Here is an 18,731-nt window from a genome sequence, read left to right on the forward strand (position 1 = left end):
TCCCTCCAACTCTTCTAAAGTAAGGTGAAAACCTTTAGTCCCAGATGGGAAAACAGAAGATAAACTTATGGGCATATATATATATATATATATATATATATATATATATATATATATATATATATATATATATATATATATATATATATCCACTTCTCTATGTCTTGTGAATGAGAAGAGGAAAAGGGGGATCCTTCGCGCTTTAGCCGTCGGGTGGCCCGGTGGGCTAGACCATACCGCACGCACACGCCACCCAGCCTGACTCGGCCGGCCGCGTGTGCGTGTGGGCCTGAGGCTTTCCTTATTTTTATTTTTTATTGTTTTCTTATCTTATTATTCTTGATTAAATTTACTTAATTCTTTGTTACCGTTTGAGAAGCCGTTTGGAAAACGTCTCCACGTAATTAGTGGACCGTTTTGTGAAACGTCTTTACCGCAGTAAAGGGTGCAGCGTTTCAAGTTCAACGGGTCTTTTCTGTTTTCTATAAAATCGGTTTTGAGATATTATAAAGATATCTTTTGACTCCCTTTCATCAATTCCCTGTTTCTGTTTTTTCATTTTCTTCCCCTTAAAGTTTTCTGGTCAAGTCATTCCGGCTCATATAAGCAAGTTCGATAGGCATCCGGGTCACGTGAGTGCACACCCCTAGAGCAAGAGTTAATGTATCCTGGAGACATACGTCATTGAACCCATCTGCACTGTTGATTAGTCATAGTGGGGGCGAGATTTGTCTTAAGGACAGCGAACACGCTTCGTGCCTCAACTCGATAAGTGATCTTCTTTGTTTCGTTATTTACAGATTTCTTCTTAGTGGATATGTTGAATACTTCCATCTGCAAGGTATTATCTAATTACGTTTTATTTAGTATTCCGGTAATTACATATTTTCATACACTTTATAACACATTCCACCTTGCATTGGTTGAATGTCACCATTGTGCATTTATGAAATGTAAAAGTTAAAAAGCATTCGACCCGACCCCCCGCGCCCCCCCCCCCCCCCCAACGACCCACCCAACACACACACACACACGCACGCACGCACACCCCACCCAAGTCTAGCATTCCATGAAATCTTACATATGGACTACTTGAATTGTACATCACCATTTGACTCTTCACATGCTCCACTTTCAGTCCATGAGAGCTTAAGTATGTAAGTTTCAACACACAACAATTGTCCGTATGTATCTTTCCAGCATCCCAGTAACATGATTCGTGAGTTGCTTATTAATGTTATAACTCTCTTCAATCCATAAAGACAAGGTTACAAGGATGAATAGAAAAGGTCGGCCACCACATTCACATATTATTTTCGTAGTTAAGAACTATTTTATCTCCTTAATGGTTATTTTATTTCATGTTAGAATAATCTATTATAGATTGATCATGAACCCTCTTTTACACTGTTTTCAAACTATAACCTGGATTCTAAGGATTCGCGGATTTTAGAATCCGGGATTTCTTCAAAATTGTAGCTAAGAGACAGTGTAAAAGAGGGTTCATGATCAAGATGTTGTATGCTGTACGGCTCAAAATGTTGGGCCACCAAGAAGCAGCATGTGCAGAAGATGAGTGTAGCGGAAATGTGAATGCTTAGATGGATGTGCGGCCACACAAGGTTAGATAGAATTAAAAATGAAGGCATTTGTAAAAAGGTGGTGGTGGCTCCAATCGAGGAGAAGATGAGAGTGCACTGCTTAAGATGGTTTGGACATATCCAACGTAGGCCTTTGGATGCTCCGGTGAGAAGAGGTGACTAGTGCCAAATTGAGGGAGTAAAAAAAGGTAGGGGTAGACCGAAAATAACATGGGTAGAAACAGTGAGGAAAGACTTGATAGCTAGGAACATAACAGAGAACATAACCTTGGATAGGATAGAATGGAAGAAAATGATCCTCGTAGAAGAACCCAACTAGAACCAAGATTAGAGCTGGGTAGGACCCTTTTACCTTCTTCATGAATTTTTTTTCTAAAGGATTCATTTAGCCGACCCCAACTAGCTTGGGACAAAGGCTTTGTTGAGTTGAGTTGAGTTGTAGCTAAGAGACAAGAGAAGAAGTAGACCACCTGTCGTTCTTTCCGTCAGCAAGAGAGTAGCAGATCCTCCCATATTTCCAGGTTTTAGAAATCTCGGGATGCAGGATAGATTTTTAAAACCTGAATTTCTCACTTAAAATCCAAGAAACACTGCCAGGACAGCATACAACAGCTTGATCATGAACCCTCTTTTACACTGTTTCCAAACTAAAAAGTTGAATTCTAAAATCCCCGTATCCAAACGGCCCCTTAATGTTTAAGAAAGTATTTGAGTATTGATCATGCATATAGGTATTGACCAATTTTGATCGGACGGGTTTAATTTTAACACCTTCCAAATCTCATAACTAGAGAACAAACCTATCTCAGAACAGAGTTTTATCTGGTGGCCGACCGTGAAAATCACAAGGGCAGAGTGTCCCCTTGATTTTTTATCCTGGTCAAAGTCCCTTTTTTGACTTTCCACTTAGATCAAAAATCAAGGGGGTGATTTTCATGGTCGGCCACGATATAAATTCTCCTCAGAACATATGCCTTGTTCTCTATGCCTTGTTCTCTACAGGATCAAACATAGGTCTTGAACTCCAATTTCAGACGGCGACCCTTCTAAAACCTAATCGGATCTGTCTTGGGATCTTATTTGCATTGTTTGGCTGTGATGCCTTCACTTACTCACATCTCTCTCTCTCTCTCTTCTATTTAGTAAGTGATGACCGGATAAATTATCCAGCTATCGGTTGTTCTTTGTCAACATCGGCAATGAATTTCTTTTAGTCATATTGATATGAATGATGGTCTAGATTACCAACTACAAAGGTAGAAACTACTAACCCAAACAACCAAGTATGATTCCATCCCTCCTCCTTGATTTGCCTCTAACCATCATGATTAACCAACTAAAATGAGAATGAAACTGCCTATTGTCTTCTCTACAAGTAACTAACATAAAGAGGAACTATGTTTAGCATGGTTGAGCACATAGAGGTGTTTGAAGATGATAGATGAAAAATGTCCTATATGACGGAGAAGTAGAAATGTTAATAATTTCTTTTATCTTTTTCCTTATTTTTTCCTTTGTAGTTCTTGTGATTTGCAATTTAGTGGACAAAAATAAACTAAATAATTAAAAGCAATGAAGATAAATTATTTGGCTGTTGGCTGCCAACGCAAGCAAAGAATTTCTTTTATTGTTTTAAAATTTTATTTTTGCACGAAACAATGATTTTAAGTAAAATAATAGAAATTAATGGCTAGGTTTTTTTTTATCACAACCGCCACGTAATTAGTCTCACATTGTAATGGTGGTCACAACCACAAAAAATTAAGAAAGAAAGGAAAAGTTAAGATTATTATGTACAGATTGTGATCTTGAGATTTTGTTTCCTCGTATGTATGTTGAAAAATAAACAAAATGTGACGAAGGACGAGAAAGAAAAAGAAAAGACTATACCTGCAAAGGTTCGTTAAGGATATGTGGTTACAAATATGGCTCTCCTCCTTTGTTAAGGGTTGTACATAGTTATATGTGTTAGATGAAGATATCGTGGCTGATATCAGGAGGGCTAAAGGAAACCGAGTGGGGGGGAAGAATCTGCCATTACCGAAGCAGGAGGGTTAAAGGATCGTTCAAGGTGCAATAGTTATGCCAATTGCACCCTCTGATACCATGTAGAAAGTCAGAGAGAGAGAGAGATTGATTCGTGTGAGAGAGAGTACTATGATGATTATAAAAAGGGAAGCCTATAGCACCAAAATGGTAAGGCTGATTTACAAGTAATATAGTGTACAATGTTGATTATAAAAAGGGAAGCCCATAGCACCAAAGCGGTAAGGGTGATTTACAGTTTTACACGAATCAGTCAGTCAGTCAGTCAATCAATCAATCAATCTCTCTCTCTCTCTCTACAATATGCACGATCCATTACTCCCTTTCCTCTCTATCGGCTCTTTGCTCTTTGTTGTATTCGTCTTTTAAGGTACGAATAATAAATGGTCCTTATCATTTTATATGTTCTATCTCTATTTTGTTGAAGTTTTTTTCAAGAAAACCAGTTGAACAACTATTAACATGAGAGCCCTTATGATATTGTGAGACAAGGGATTTCTCACGCAATTTCATAGAAAACCATTTTGCACAAGAGAACAACCACACAGACTCACTTTTTAGCAAATTTTTTCTAACTCAGCTCACTTTTGCAGGAGAGAACAGCCACACAGGCTTATTTTTTAGTAGAACATGTCTTATTCATTTAATTTATCTAAGGTGGCTATTCTCTCCTGCAAAAGTGAGTCCCCAAATGGCTTTTCACAAATTGCCTAGCAAATCTCGTAAATCAATCAGCCATGGCATGCCAATAGTGAGTACTAGATATCAAATCCATGACTTTAAAGTTTGGGAAATGATATTTCCCCTCCTCTGATGGATAAATCCCCCCTAACGTTATTCGTTAGATTTCAAAGGCAAAGAAAAACGTTAAAGGGGGTGAATTTATCTTCAATCAGTGAACCACTCTCACAGAGACAGTTAAAGGGGGATTTTATCCGTTTAGGGGGGATATCAGCGCCCTAAAGTTTTGTTTTCACCTCGGGAGATGGCATTATTGAGTACTTGGCGTGTATAAATCAATCCCCATGACTTTCAAGTCTTTACTATTGAGAGTTTGGAGTTTTTAATTTATGGTTGGTGATTATATAAGCAGGGAGTTTTTAGGCAATTTTGTAGACCCTCTCTTCAAGGATAAAAGTGTCACCTTATGTGAACAAATGAACAAGACAAATTCAGCTATGAGGTGGCTCTTCTCTCTTGAAAAAGGGGAGCTGCTAAATGGAATGTGTGAAATTGCATAGACATCCCCTCATAAGTAAAAACTACAGAGAATTGGATAGACAAATTCATTGCTCTCCATCTCTATCACGCGGATCCATGTGGGATTGATCCTTCCCACACACACCCACACCTCTTAAATAGACTAAGAAGTTCAATATTCAGCTCATCTACTTACAACCACCCCAACCCTATTCCTTCAACTACATCAACTAGATGCTCAACTATATTTCCTAACCCCATTAAAACCTTGACCTCCCCTCTATCTCTCTCTCCTCTCTGTTTTTAGTTTTGTTCCCTTATGACAGGTCAAATCTAGCTACTGAATCAACACCATACACAAAAGATTCTTGTGGGTTTTCTTATTTACTCCAAACAAAACCCATTTCTTAGATTCAACCATCTCCCTTCACATACTGAGAAAAAGGGATGGATCTTTCTTGCCTAGAACACCTAAAATCCCAACCCTTCTGGGTTCTTCTCCTCACAATTCTTGGATCCATCTCTCTTTTAAAAAATTCCATCTCTTTTCTCATATGGGTATACGTTACTTTCCTCAGACCTGCAAAGAATCTCAAGAAATACGGCTCTTGGGCTCTCGTTACTGGGCCCACAGACGGTATTGGAAAGGGTTTTGCCTTTCAATTGGCTCGAAAAGGACTCAATTTAGTTTTAGTGGGTCGAAACCCTAACAAATTAAAAGAGGTCTCTGATGAAATTCAGGCCAAATTTGGTAAGACCCAGATAAAAACCATCGTTGTTGATTTTTCAGGGGATTTATCTGAAGGAATTAAGAGGATTGAGGAGACTATTGATGGGTTAGATGTTGGGGTTTTGATTAACAATGTTGGGATTTCATACCCTTATGCAAAATTCTTTCATGAGGTAGATGAAGGTCTGTTGAATGATTTGTTCAAAATCAATGTTGAAGGGACTACAAAGGTTACACAAGCTGTTTTGCCTGGTATGATTAAGAGGAAGAAGGGCGCGATCGTAAATATTGGTTCTGGTTCGGCCATTGTTTTACCTTCTGATCCTCTTTATGCTGTTTATGCCGCTACAAAAGCGTAAGTTTCATCTTTTCTTTCCTGTGATTTATGCCATAAATTTTATTAATGTGAAAAAAATTACAAGAGGGGGATATACTACCTTACCTCCGTAGACCCAGAAGGATACAAAAATTTACTTACATCGAATACTTGGAATTCCCAAAAGCATCACATCTGTCAGTACCCTTAGATCTAATCAGAAGCTCCTAATATCTAAAAACTTTATTGTTTTTACTTTCACAAGCATGATTCGCCAACGAGTACAGTACCCCTAGATCTAGTCAGGAGCTTCTAATATCTAAAAACTTTATTGTTTTTACTTTCACAAGCATAATTGGCTCCTGTAATTTATCTGAGTATCTGTATTAGGCCTAAAATGGGTAACAGATATGACAGTGAACCGAAGTGAAGGCGTTGAGTAGCTAAGCCCTGCGTAAAGAGCAAACGAGGTCAGAATGACCAACCCGGAGTGTTGCTCCGGACAGGCCCTTCGACACTCAAGTCAGTATCAGCAGAAGTGCAGAGCTAGTTTTTAGAGTGGTGGGTAAGAAGTTATTACCCTTGTTTATGAGCTTTGGAAGCCCTTTTATAGAGGGAAAACTGGGGTAATTGGGGAGTTATTACTCCAGGACAGATGTCGGCCAGCTATAGGTTCGAGCTCACCTACTCTGCTGTAATTACCAAACTACCCCTGCTGACACGGGGTCTGCGGTGAGCCATCCTCGGGCCACGTGTCGACAGCTAATAGGCTGCTATTTTTATACCCCATCAGTTGCCCCCAAGTTCTCCAAGTCATTATGGTGACTTCGGGAAGTGTGGTGAGTTACATCTCTGATCAGTGGGAGTCTGTCCGGCCTGGGAATCAGTTCGGAAATTTGTCAGTCCAGCCTGTGAGTCAGTCCGGAAATTTGTCAGTCCGGCCTGTGAGTCAGTCCGGAAATTTGTCAGTCTGGTCTGGGAATCAGTCCGGAAATTTGTCAGTCCGGCTTGGTCGCATCCAGCTGGTGTGCAGCAGGCGTTGGTGTTCATTTGTATAGCGCCAGTTTTCTCGATTTCTGCTCCCGCGTAACCCATTCATTGGATCTGCCCTAACGGGCTACAGTTCGAGCAGGACCCCTCCTTGCTTCTCCGGGAGAAACGAACTGTCGACCCTACTCCGATTCAGATGTGTGGCGATCTCGACACAGCAAAAAGAAAGACGAGATGCGCTTTTCCTAGCCCTATACCTTCCGTATTCACTAATCCCAGGCCAGCCCCTTTCCGAGCTTATTACAGTAACGCAAAGCATACTACTTCTTGATAGTGGGGCACTACAGCTTTTAAGCCTACAGATAGATAGTTCAGTTCCGTAAAGTAGCTAACTAGGGCAGCTTTTCATCCGTATCTTGGTGGGCCTACTCCCCTCTTCCTTACCGGGAGGGCGATCTTCTCTTCTGGCCTTCACCTCCCGCCCGGCCCGGAAATAGTTCCGGACTGATTTTTGTCGTCTAGCGAGACGCGTCATATCCAGTCCGGCTTGGGCCGGACTGATTTTTGTCATCTAGCGGACGCGTCATATTCAGTGCGGCCAAGCCGTCAGCCCGGCCTGGAAAAGCAGTGCGGCCAAGCCGTAAGTCCGGCCTGGAAAAGCAGTGCGGCCAAGCCGTCAGTTCGGCCTGGAAAATCTGATTTTTGTCATCTAGCGGACGCATCATATTCAGTACGGCCAAGCCGTCAGTCCGTCCTGGAAAAGCAGTGCAGCCAAGCCGTCAGTTCGGCCTGGAAAAGCAGTTCGGCCTGGAAAAGCAGTGCGGCCAAGCCGTTAGTCCGGCTCGAAAAATCTGATTTTTGTCATGTAGCGGACGCGTCATATTCAGTGCGGCCAAGCCGTCAGTCCAGCCTGGAAAAGCAGTGCGGCCAAGCCGTTAGTCCGGCCTGGAAAAGCAGTGCGGCCAAGCCTTCAGTCCAGCCTGGAAAAGCAGTGCGGCCAAGCCGTCAGTCCGGCCTGGAAAAGCAGTGCGGCCAAGCCGTCAGTTCGGCCTGGAAAAGCAGTGCGGCCAAGCCATCAGTCCGGCCCGGAAAATCTGATTTTTGTCATCTAGCGGACGCGTCATATTCAGTGCGGCCAAGCCGTCAGTCCGGCCTGGAAAAGCAATGTGGCCAAGCCGTCAATTCGGCCTGGAAAAGCAGTTCGGCCTAGAAAAGCAGTGCGGCCAAGCCGTCAGTTCAGCCTGGAAAAACAGTGCCGCCAAGCCGTCAGTCCGGCCTGGAAAAGCAGTGCGGCCAAGCCGTCAGTTCGGCCTGGAAAAGCAATGCGGCTCGAGATGACCTGAATTTTGTCCTGTAGCGCCTTGCGCTATATCCAGTTCGGCTTGAGATGAACTGAATATAGCGCAATCTGCTAAAAGACGAAATTGAATTTTGTCCTGTAGCGCTTTGCGCTATATCCAGTTCGGCTTGAGATGAACTGAATTTTGTCCTGTAGCGCTTTGCGCTATATCCAGTTCGGCTTGAGATGACCTGAATTTTGTCCTGTAGCGCTTTGCGCTATATCCAGTTCGGCTTGAGATGAACTGAATTTTGTCCTATAGCGCTTTGCGCTATATCCAGTTCGGCTTGAGATGTCCTGAATTTTGTCCTGTAGCGCTTTGCGCTATATCCAGTTCGGCTTGAGATGAACTGAATTTTGTCCTGTAGCGCTTTGCGCTATATCCAGTTCGGCTTGAGATGACCTGAATTTTGTCCTGTAGCGCTTTGCGCTATATCCAGTTCGGCTTGAGATGAACTAAATATAGCGCAATCTGCTAAAAGACGAAATTGAATTTTGTCTTGCAGCGAATCACACCGAGTCCTTGTCGGCTTTAGATGACCAGAGTTTTGTCCTGTAGCGCACGGCGCTATATCCTGGTCGGCTGGAGATGACGGATGAACCTTCTTCAGGTTAAGTTTTACCCACGTGTTATATCGAGTCTGGCTGGAGATGTTCTGAACGGCTTAGGATGACCAAGTATTATTGAACTTGGGTTTCCGAGCAGCGAGTACCCTAGTTTTAACGAACTGGGTTTCCGAGCAGCGAGTACCCTAGTTTTAGCGAACTGGGTTTCCAAGCAGCGAGTATCATAGTTTTAGCGAACTGGGTTTCCAAGTAGCGAGTACCCTAGTTTTAGCGAACTGGGTTTCCGAGCAGCAAGTACCCTAGTTTTAGCGAACTGGGTTTCCAAGTAATGAGTACCCGAGTTTTAGTGAACTGGGTTTCCAAGCGTCGTTGGTTTTTGCATCCGGGGTGGTTCCGGACCAGGAGTACGCTCCCGATCTTTGCGGAGACGAGCCGTGGCGAACCAAGCAGAGAGTACCCAGTTTTAGCGAACTGGGTTTCCAAATAGCAAGTACGCGAATTTTAGTGAACTGGGTTTCCAAGCGGCGTTGGTTTTTGCATCCGGGCTGGTTCCGGACCAGGAATACGCTCCCGATCTTTGCGAAGACGAGCCGTGGCGAACCAAGCAGCGAGTACCCAGTTTTAGCGAACTGGGTTTCCAAATAGCAAGTACCCGAGTTTTAGTGAACTGGGTTTCCAAGCGGCGTTGGTTTTTGCATCCGGGTTGGTTCCGGACCGGGAGTACTCTCCCGATCTTTGCGGAGACGAGCCGTGGCAAACCAAGCAGCGAGTACCCGAGTTTTAGCGAACTGGGTTTCCAAATAGCAAGTACCCGAGTTTTAGTGAACTGGGTTTCCAAGCAGCGTTGGTTTTTGCATCCGGGCTGGTTCCGGACCAGGAGTACGCTCCCGATCTTTGCGGAGACGAGCCGTGGCGAACCAAGCAGCGAGTACCCAGTTTTAGCGAACTAGGTTTCCAAATAGCGAGTACCCTAGTTTTAGCGAACTGGGTTTCTGAGCAACGAGTACCCTAGTTTTAGCGAACTGGGTTTCCAAGTAATGAGTACCCGAGTTTTAGTGAACTGGGTTTCCAAGCTGTACGAAGAGATTTGCAAAAGAGCTTCTTCTATCATTCACATTCAGTGTATATTTACAAAGTCACTTTGACGCCGGGTAGCCTACTACTGATAGTATTTTGCGGAGGTCTTCGGCGGGTTCAGTCACCTGTGCTTCGTCTCTCAGATCAAGTAGTTCAATCGGCAAGGATTCCAATGCATCTTTGCCTTTTGAGTGCCATGGCATAGCACTCCCTGGACTGTGGTTGATCTCTTCTGACCTCACCCATGCCGTTGGGCATTATGAACTTCATTTTTTGGTGATACGCTGAAGCGACTGCGCGGATTAAGTTCTGCCCGAGTCGTCCCAAGATAGCGTTATAGACCGAAGTGGCTCTCACTACCTGGAAGTTGACGATGGCGAAAGCTTGGCAGGGCGGCTCTCCGACGAGGGCTGGGAGTTCAATCTGTCCCTCCACTTTGACGACCTCTCTTGAAAAACCGAACAGATCTGAGTTCGCCGGCCTTAAGCGGTCGTCACCTATCATCATTCTCTCGAAAGCATGATAGTACAAAATATCGGCCGAACTCCCGTTGTCGACCAGGATTTTCTTCAACTCCCAGTTTGCGACGAGCATGGTTAAGACCAGGGCGTCGTCGTGTGGCAGCATCAGATTGTCGAGGTCCGCATCTGAAAAGGAGATCTCATTGTCCGTCTTCATCTTCTTGCTGCATGTGGACGGCGTTGACTTGGCGTGCGTATGCTTTTCGAGCAGCAGATGATGTGCCCCCAGCGGCGGGTCCTCCTATAATCGTGCCGATGACTCCCCTTGGCTGGGATCGGTGTGCCTCTGGTTGTGGATTGGATGGCGGAGGAGATTAACCCCGGGCAGGGGGCGGCTGTGACCGCCGAGGGCTCCGGCCTTGGGGACTTTTCTCCTTGCGCTCTCTTCTGTGGCCGTCACTTCGGACATACCTTTTCAAGTAGCCCCGGCCAATCAGCAGCTCGATTTCTTCCTTGAGCTGCCAGCATTCGTCCGTGTCGTGACCGTGGTCCCTGTGGAACCGACAGTACTTTGATTGGTCTCTCTTATTTCCCTTGGAGATCATTCTGGTTGGCCATGTTACGAATTATTCTCCCTCGATTGCGGCCAGTATGCTTCTTCTGGAGGTGTTGAGAGGGGTAAAGTTCTCCTCCCTCCTCTGGGGGGACTTTTCTCTTCTGACGGCCTTGTCATCCCTATGCTGCTTGGTAGGGTTCTTGTCTTCAGAGGTTCTCCTCCGATTTGCGTCCAGGGCCGCCAGTGTCTCTTCTACTGATATATATTCCTCTGCCCCGACCACTAGATCTACTAGTGAGTGCGGATTCCGGCAGGCCACTGCTCGTCGGAAATCATTACATCTAGCACCTGCGAGAAGCACGTTTGTAGCGGCTGAGGGATCTAGATTTGGCACTTGGAGTGCCTCCCTGTTGAAGCGGCTGACGAAGGCTTTCAGAGGTTCATTATCCTCCTGCCGCAAGGCCATCAAGGATGCTGTTGTTTTCCTTGGCCTGCGGCTGCTCATGAAGTGGCGGACCAGATCCTCCCCGAAGTCATCGAAGTTGCTGATGGAGTTCGGTTTGATCCTTGAGTACCAGTCCCTTGCCGCACCAGTCAGTGTGGTCGGGAAGGCTCTACAAAGGAAGCTGTCTGACGCACCGTGGAGGAGCATCATTGTCCTGAACATCTCCAAGTGGTCCACAGGGTCAGTGGTCCCGTCGTATTGCGGGACGGTTGGCATTTTAAATCCTCTGGGTGCTGGGGCACCCATGACGTCGTCAGTGAACGGCGTTCTGCTTGAGAATGCCCTAGAAGCGGGCCGGCTCTGATCCTTTGCCAGCTCTTCTATTCGGTGGTCCATCTCTTCCATCCTCCGTAACATCGGACCAGCTCTACGGTCTGGTCGGTCCAGTGACCTATTTCTCTCCACGGATTGGCTCGCCGCGGAGCCGGACTGGCTTTTCGAACTCGTACGATGAGGTCGGAGTTTTTCCTGCGGCGCGCGGTCTTCTTGGGCTCGATGCTTTCGTGCAGAGCGGGACCGTGATCTCCGGCGCTGGTGGGGTTCTGTATGGGCGTGCTGGGCTTGTCTCGTGTAGTGGTGAGTTCGGTCCTCACCGTGGCGCGCTGGCTCTCCCCTGTGGATATTTGACCTTTCCTGGACAGGTCGTGGAGCTTCTGGGGGAGGTTGGGGAGGGCCTGGAGTAGTTGCTGGTACTGACCGACGAGAGCAGTCATCTGTTGAAAAAGCGCTTGAACTTGATCCGGAGTGGGCGTAGGATTGAGGTGTTCCGACCGAGCAGGGCTCTGCTCGGCTGTAGCAGAAGCAGCCACCACCTGTGAGGCGATTCGCTCACTCCGGGTCTCGTGAGGTAGCACGGCGCGGGTAGTCCGTGCAGTTGGTACTCGAGCATTCCTCCGTCCTGCCATTTTTGTTAGGGGATTTGAACAGCTTTTAGTTCGCGGTCCCACGGATGGCGCCAATCTGTTAGGCCTAAAATGGGTAACAGATATGACAGTGACGTAAGAACCGAGCTGGAGGACCTGCGGAACCGAAGTGAAGGAGTTGAGTAGCTGAGCCAGTGTTGCTCCAGACAGGCCCTTCGACACTCAAGTCAGTATGAGCAGGAGTGCAGAGCTAGTTTTTAGAGTGGTGGGTAAGAAGTTATTACCCTTGTTTATGAGCTTTGGAAGCCCTTTTATAGAGGGAAAACTGGGGTAGTTGGGGAGTTATTACTCCAGGACAGGTGTCAGCCAGCTATAGGTTCGAGCTCACCTACTCTGCTGTAATTACCAAACTACCCCTGCTGACACGGGGTCTGCGATGGGCCATCTTCGGGCCACGTGTCGACAGCTTATAGGCTGCTGTTTTTATACCCCATCAATATGTATCTGTTATGAACCAAATCAGTTCTGATTGATCTTCTTAGGGGGAAGATCAGTCTCCCCCGACCCACTTTGGGGCAAGGGTCAGTCCTCCTTTAGTGGACAGAGATGCATACTTTCTGGAATAAGTTTCTTCATTGATTTCAAAAAGGACTAGTTACATGTTAAATTTTTTTTTGAAAATAGTTGAGTTGAGTTGAGTCAAACTACTTACATGTTAAATTGAAAACCCACTTTGCAACCACTTACCACTTCCTCTAAAATTCCTACCCAAACCAATGTAGATACCGTAAACCTTATCTTTAAGACTCGTTCCCATACCAAACAATTAGAAAGCAAAGTGCGAAAATTATAAAAATCCAAACTAATTTATTCCACTCTAAGTGCAACGTATCTAGGCACGTAACAATATCATCTGTTTGAGGCTGTTACAGGGCTTGAAGTGAGTACAAACCTTAAAGCTGTTTATCATTCAAAGAAAAAAGAAGCCCTTAAAGCTCCTTATTCGAAGTGATTAAATGAGGAACCCATGATATTTTGCCCCTTTTGTTGGTTTATGTGTCGGGACTGAGGAATGTGTAGGTTTATGAATCATACATGATACACCAGTGTCTCACTTGTTGTTGATCACCAACCATCAAATCTTGAAAGGATCTTGAGATGGTGAAGCTATTTAGGTGTCTTTTTTTTCTCTGGCTGTGTTTTGGATGCTGGGGAACCATCATTGTGAAACAGCCAATTACTTCAAAAGCTTAAGCTGCTGGAGAAGGCGTTCTTTAATATTTTTTACTTTACCACTCCCCCTCACATGTGGCTCCTCTTTTTAGAGTTGGCCTGCACATGGCACACGTGGCCCCTCTTTTGGGTTGGCCATTGCATGTGGATTTTTAATGTCAAGGAGCTTTGAAATCAGAACCTTTGCTCTGATACCTTGTGAAACAACTAATTACTCCAAAAGCTTATTTAATCTTTTATGCTTAACAGCCATGTACAGAAATCCAATATAAGGGGTTGAGCCTCTAGCTCAATTGGTATGATACATTGTTCCTTAACCAAGAGGTCGGAGGTTCAATCCCATCCTACCTGCCAAAAAAAAAAGGAATCCAGTATAAGCAGAGGTTCTTGTATATTTTGTTCTTGAGTCATTTTGTTATGTTTCCAGGTATATTGATCAGTTTTCAAGATGCCTCTATGTTGAGTACAAGAAGAATGGGATTGATGTGCAATGTCAGGTATGCTGTTCTCCATTTTAGATCTGTCTCTCTCCTCAAAGCATATTTACTTTGTTGCTGTTTAAAATTTCGGTTTCAGTTTCGGCTAATTTCGGCTAATTTCGGCTGAAATTTTGGAAAAAATTTTAAAAACTTACAATTTCCCGAAATTTTGGATTCTGGCCGAAATTTCGGATTTAGGTGGTTTGGGTGTCGGTCCCAACCAAAATCCGACATTTCGGTATTTCAGCTGAAATTTAAAAGGGAAATGATAAATGCGGCCCTTTTCATCACTTGGACACCCAGCTCTGCATTGTACGTGGTAATCAGGTCACTTCATTCCTTAAATGTGAAGTACATCAGCCGACAGCCCCTTTGCAGTCATAGATACACTGTACCTGGGTGTCCCAAGTAATGAAAAGGGGCGGCGCATTTATCATTTCCCATTTAAAACCATGGTTATAATTAGTCTTTTAAGAGATGGCAATTACCATTTTTTCGGAAAGTTGAATGTTTTTTGGATGCCATCCATTACACTCGCAGTTTGCCCAGTTGTTTTATATTGCATGTGTGGCAGCACAAAAACCCATCCCCATTTTCATTATCTTGATGAATATCGTTCTTAAGCATTTTGTATATTTCCTTTCTATAATCCTTGAGCTTGAAGCTGTTTGATGCTGTAGTGTGTCTGCTTAGGTGACTGCATCACAAAAACTAGGTAAGTAACACCTGCTGGTATTCTATACCAGCGTAACACACAGAGAACAGATCGTCAAGGATGCATGAATTGGCTGTCACTCTGCCTGAAATCTTTCTCATATGGCCCTGTTTGGATTGCAAGAAAAATATTTCTGACGGAATGTTTTCGTGGGATTTTTTTTCTTTCCACATTATAGAGGGGAATGATATGATTGTGGTTAATTTAGAGGGATTTTTACTTTTTTTAATGGTGTAATTTAGAGGGATATTATCATAAATCAAAGGTCCCTGTAAGTAAAAAATGAATAAGGTTGGTTCAAGTTATCTTTTTTTTCCCAATTGTGTAAAAAAAAGTAGGAACTTTTAGAAATATTTTTCATTTTCAAACTTTTTCAGAAAATTCTTGCAATCCAAACAGGGCTAATTGGGTTGTCAAAATTTCAGCTGTTTGTAATTAGCAGATTGCTTACGAAGTTGTTTGATTCAGCGAATGGTCTTATAGTATTAGGTCATGGGTCCAATACCATCAACTTGTACAGTTGTTGCTGCAACAAAATTTAGCATGAGCTATTAAACTTTTGCATTCCTGTTTGAATTATGATAAAGGGCGTATACAGTTGTTCAAATGTATGGGTTGTATCACTCAAGTTGAAAAATTGTTGACACTTATTTATTACATAAGAAACAATTGCTTTTAGGGATCCTCCACATTTTAGTCTAAATAAAGACTTGATTGTTGACACTGAGCTGAACAGTAGGCCATTCAAGCTCATGTAGGAGTCACTAATCTTATTGGCTAAGAAAAGCTATTTGGAAGTCAGTAGTGTTAAAATCATGCAAATCATTATTTAGGTCCTGTAATTGGAATCAAATCATCAAGTCAATCACAGTTAATTGGTCAAAACTGCAACTCTTTTTTGGTATTGTTCAAACAATGGGAAAAGCTATTTCCTGTACTATAACTTCTATCCAGATTTCACAAGTAGGTATACAAACAAAGAGAAAAAATTGGAAGTTGGTAGGTATACAAACAAAGAGATAAAATTGGAAGTTGGAACCAATTTCTACTCTGTCAAGTTGAGATCTTTGTCACTTAATTTGAAGCCAACTTCCTTTACTCAGTCACAAATGATCCCTTTCCTTCTGATCAGCATTACATTGCCTGCAGTACTTTGGAAGATGCTCTTGTATTATATATCCCATACTAACTTTTATCTAGATCTTTAGGTAGGGATACAAACAAAGAGATAAAATTGGACATGGGCGGACAGCCGGACACTAAGTTTTTTTTTCTTCTCTTTAATTCCATATGATCCCTTCTTATCAGTACTTTGTGAGGCATTTTTTGTATTCTGTTTCTATACTTTCCTTTTATCTATATTTCATTAGTAGGTATATAAAGTGATAAAATTTGAAAATGGGTGGGCTGCTTCATGTATGCTGTTCTGATGATCGATTTGATTTGATACTCATAATTGCTTTCACATCGACAGATTTTACCTAAGACATTGAGAGAACTATAAGTAAAGCTTATAGGGGGGAAATTCAAATAATATTTCGGGTTTTTCTAGTTAAATACGAGAACTGCCTCTTTTTAGGCTCTGTTTCGTTCCAGGTAAAATGGGCGTAAACAAATTTTGTTGGGTTTACAATTTCTTTTACATCCCATTTTACATCAAAAGAAACGGAGGCTTAGGAAAAACCAAACAGGCAAACTGACATTAAAACTTTAAATGTACATGTTTTTATATCCATTCCATCAATCCATTCATAGGAAAAAAAAATCAAATAATAGTGAATTTTTCTGGTTAAATACATAACCGGCACACTTCTAGGAATATCCCAACAGGCAAACTGGCATTAAAACTTTGAATTTGCATATTTTTATGTTCATGGATCCAGCAATCGATTCTGGGTTTGTTTGTAGGTTATGCATTCTGTTTGATCCTGTATGAATTCTTGGTTGTAGGTTCCATTGTATGTAGCGACGAAAATGGCGAAAATCAAGAGATCTTCCTTCTTTGTACCTTCATCAGACGGTTATGCTCGAGCTGCCATGCGTTGGATCGGCTACGAACCACGGTGCACACCCTATTGGCCACATTCTGTTCTGTGGTATTTGGCTCGTTCTGTGCCAGAGTCCGCCATTGATGCATGGCGCCTCGGGTTCTGTCTCACTATTCGTAAGAAGGGACTACTCAAGGACTCCAGAAAGACAGAATAGACAGTTGCCTATTTTCTTGTTTGGATGTCAGGCAAATATCAAAGATGATCTAGGCATGCAAATCTTGGAGTTTAAATGCATCTGTTGTTTTCCTTTTGTTATTGGTTTTTCTTTTAGAGATAGTGAATGGACTCAATAGTTCAGATTACTCGTATTGTTTGCTGTACTTTTCTCTCATGCACCTAATTACTGAAGAGCTTCTATGGTTTATTTCTTCTTATCATTGTGAATCTCTTTTAGGGAATTGCAACTAGTTTTGGGACAAAGGCTTAGTTGAGTTGAGTATTGTGAATCTCTTTTTTGGAATTGCAACAGCTTTTAGCTGTTCATATTTTTTGACAGGCAAAGGATACCCGTGTTGTCTTGCCTTGAACCGTGCACTAATCCTTTGAATCTAGTACCAAGTACCAACAAGTATCTTCCCTAAGAACAAACCTATCCTTTGAATCTAGTACCAAGTACCAACAAGTATCTTCCCTAAGAACAAACCTTACAACATAGATAAAGAAGAAAAGATTATAATCTATTGTAGCTTTTCTCAAATCTATCCTCATTTACAAGCTTTAGGAACATGGGAAGAATGTTTTTTCCTTTACAAGGACAATCAATTTTATTCCAACATGTTAATGGATTCAGATTTTTAAAATCATCAATTTAAATGGCCAATTGCCACCCGATAGGTTCAACCCAATTTTGGCTCGGGTTGGATTGGGTTGGGTTGGATTAGAGTTAGGAAAAGCCAACCCAGATAGGTTCAACCCAATTTTGGGTTGGGTTGGATTAGGGTTAGGAAAAGCCAACCCAATTTAATTTCAGGTTGGTTTAGGGTTGAGACCTTGGCAACCCGAACCGAATCCTTTATCGTGATTTTCTTAGGGTTATGTTTTTTCCTTGTATTTTTTGTTTGGCCCTTGGTGAACCTGAAACCAACCCCACCCAATTTGGAAAAAATAGGTTGATGGGTTGGGTTAGGGTTTGACCATACTCAACTCGAGGCTCGGGTTGGGTCGGGTTAGGATTGAGGGAATGCTAGGTCCAAATCTGGTATTAAGGGGTTAAACGAACATCCCCCACGAACGATAGACTTGTGAATAGAAGCCACTGGAACCACTAAAGGGCCTCCCTTTGCAGATGGAAGAGGCTAATGACAAGTGTAGTGGTAGTTGACAAATTATTCAGCAAGATAAATCCAACCATGTGGAGCATCAAAGGTTGAGAAATCAATCTTGATGTAACAAGGTTGGTTGGCTCCAAGGGATCCAAACTGCAGCAACTTCATGCCCTCTACTCGAGGAGATCGACGGTCGAGATGGATTCCTAAAGTCTCCAGGTTTTAGCTTATTAAAATCCAAGTTTCTGTTTGTAAAATCAATGTTTTAGGGGACGTTTGGATACGCGGATTTCAGAATCCAGGTTTTAGTTTGAAAACAGTGTAAAAGAGGGTTCAGGATCAAGCTGATGTATGTTGTCCTGACTATAGTTAGCAAAACGTGATTCAGCAAAAAAACATGACGGCAAAAATTCGAGTTTAATACGGTACTGGTTCAAAAAAACGCTGTCAAAAAAAATGGAAACACGACAAAATGAGTTTAGAATTTTGTTATTTACAAAATATGGTCGGGGTAAAATTGGAAAGTTGGCCAAAAAAAAGCGTGTTTAAAATGTTTGCCTAAAAAAAACAGAGTTTTATTCGTTGCAAAAGTTTTAAAAAGAGTTTTAAACATCACCCCAATAAAACGCTTTAAAAAAAAAAAAAAACAGAGTTTAAAACGGATATTTGATAACTATAGTGCGGACAACGTTTTTAAGTGAAAAAATCAGGTTTTAAAAGTCTCCTGCATCTTTGGA

At 42.8% G+C, this 18,731-nt stretch overlaps 1 protein-coding gene across 1 annotated transcript; it reads left to right on the forward strand.

The window, feature by feature from the left end:
• The first annotated feature begins 4,948 nt into the window (after positions 1-4,948).
• On the forward strand, positions 4,949-17,106 carry LOC143860207 (very-long-chain 3-oxoacyl-CoA reductase 1-like). Its single transcript, XM_077370771.1, has 3 exons — positions 4,949-5,932; positions 13,912-13,981; positions 16,629-17,106. The coding sequence occupies exons 1-3, from the start codon at positions 5,295-5,297 to the stop codon at positions 16,881-16,883; spliced, it is 963 nt and encodes a 320-aa protein (XP_077226886.1). The 5' UTR covers positions 4,949-5,294; the 3' UTR covers positions 16,884-17,106.
• Positions 17,107-18,731: the final 1,625 nt, after the last annotated feature.

The sequence above is a fragment of the Tasmannia lanceolata genome, unplaced genomic scaffold (genome assembly GCF_043159265.1).
Source record: "Tasmannia lanceolata isolate RefF3 unplaced genomic scaffold, GAP_Taslan_0.1 ptg000037l, whole genome shotgun sequence".
NCBI lineage: Eukaryota > Viridiplantae > Streptophyta > Magnoliopsida > Canellales > Winteraceae > Tasmannia > Tasmannia lanceolata.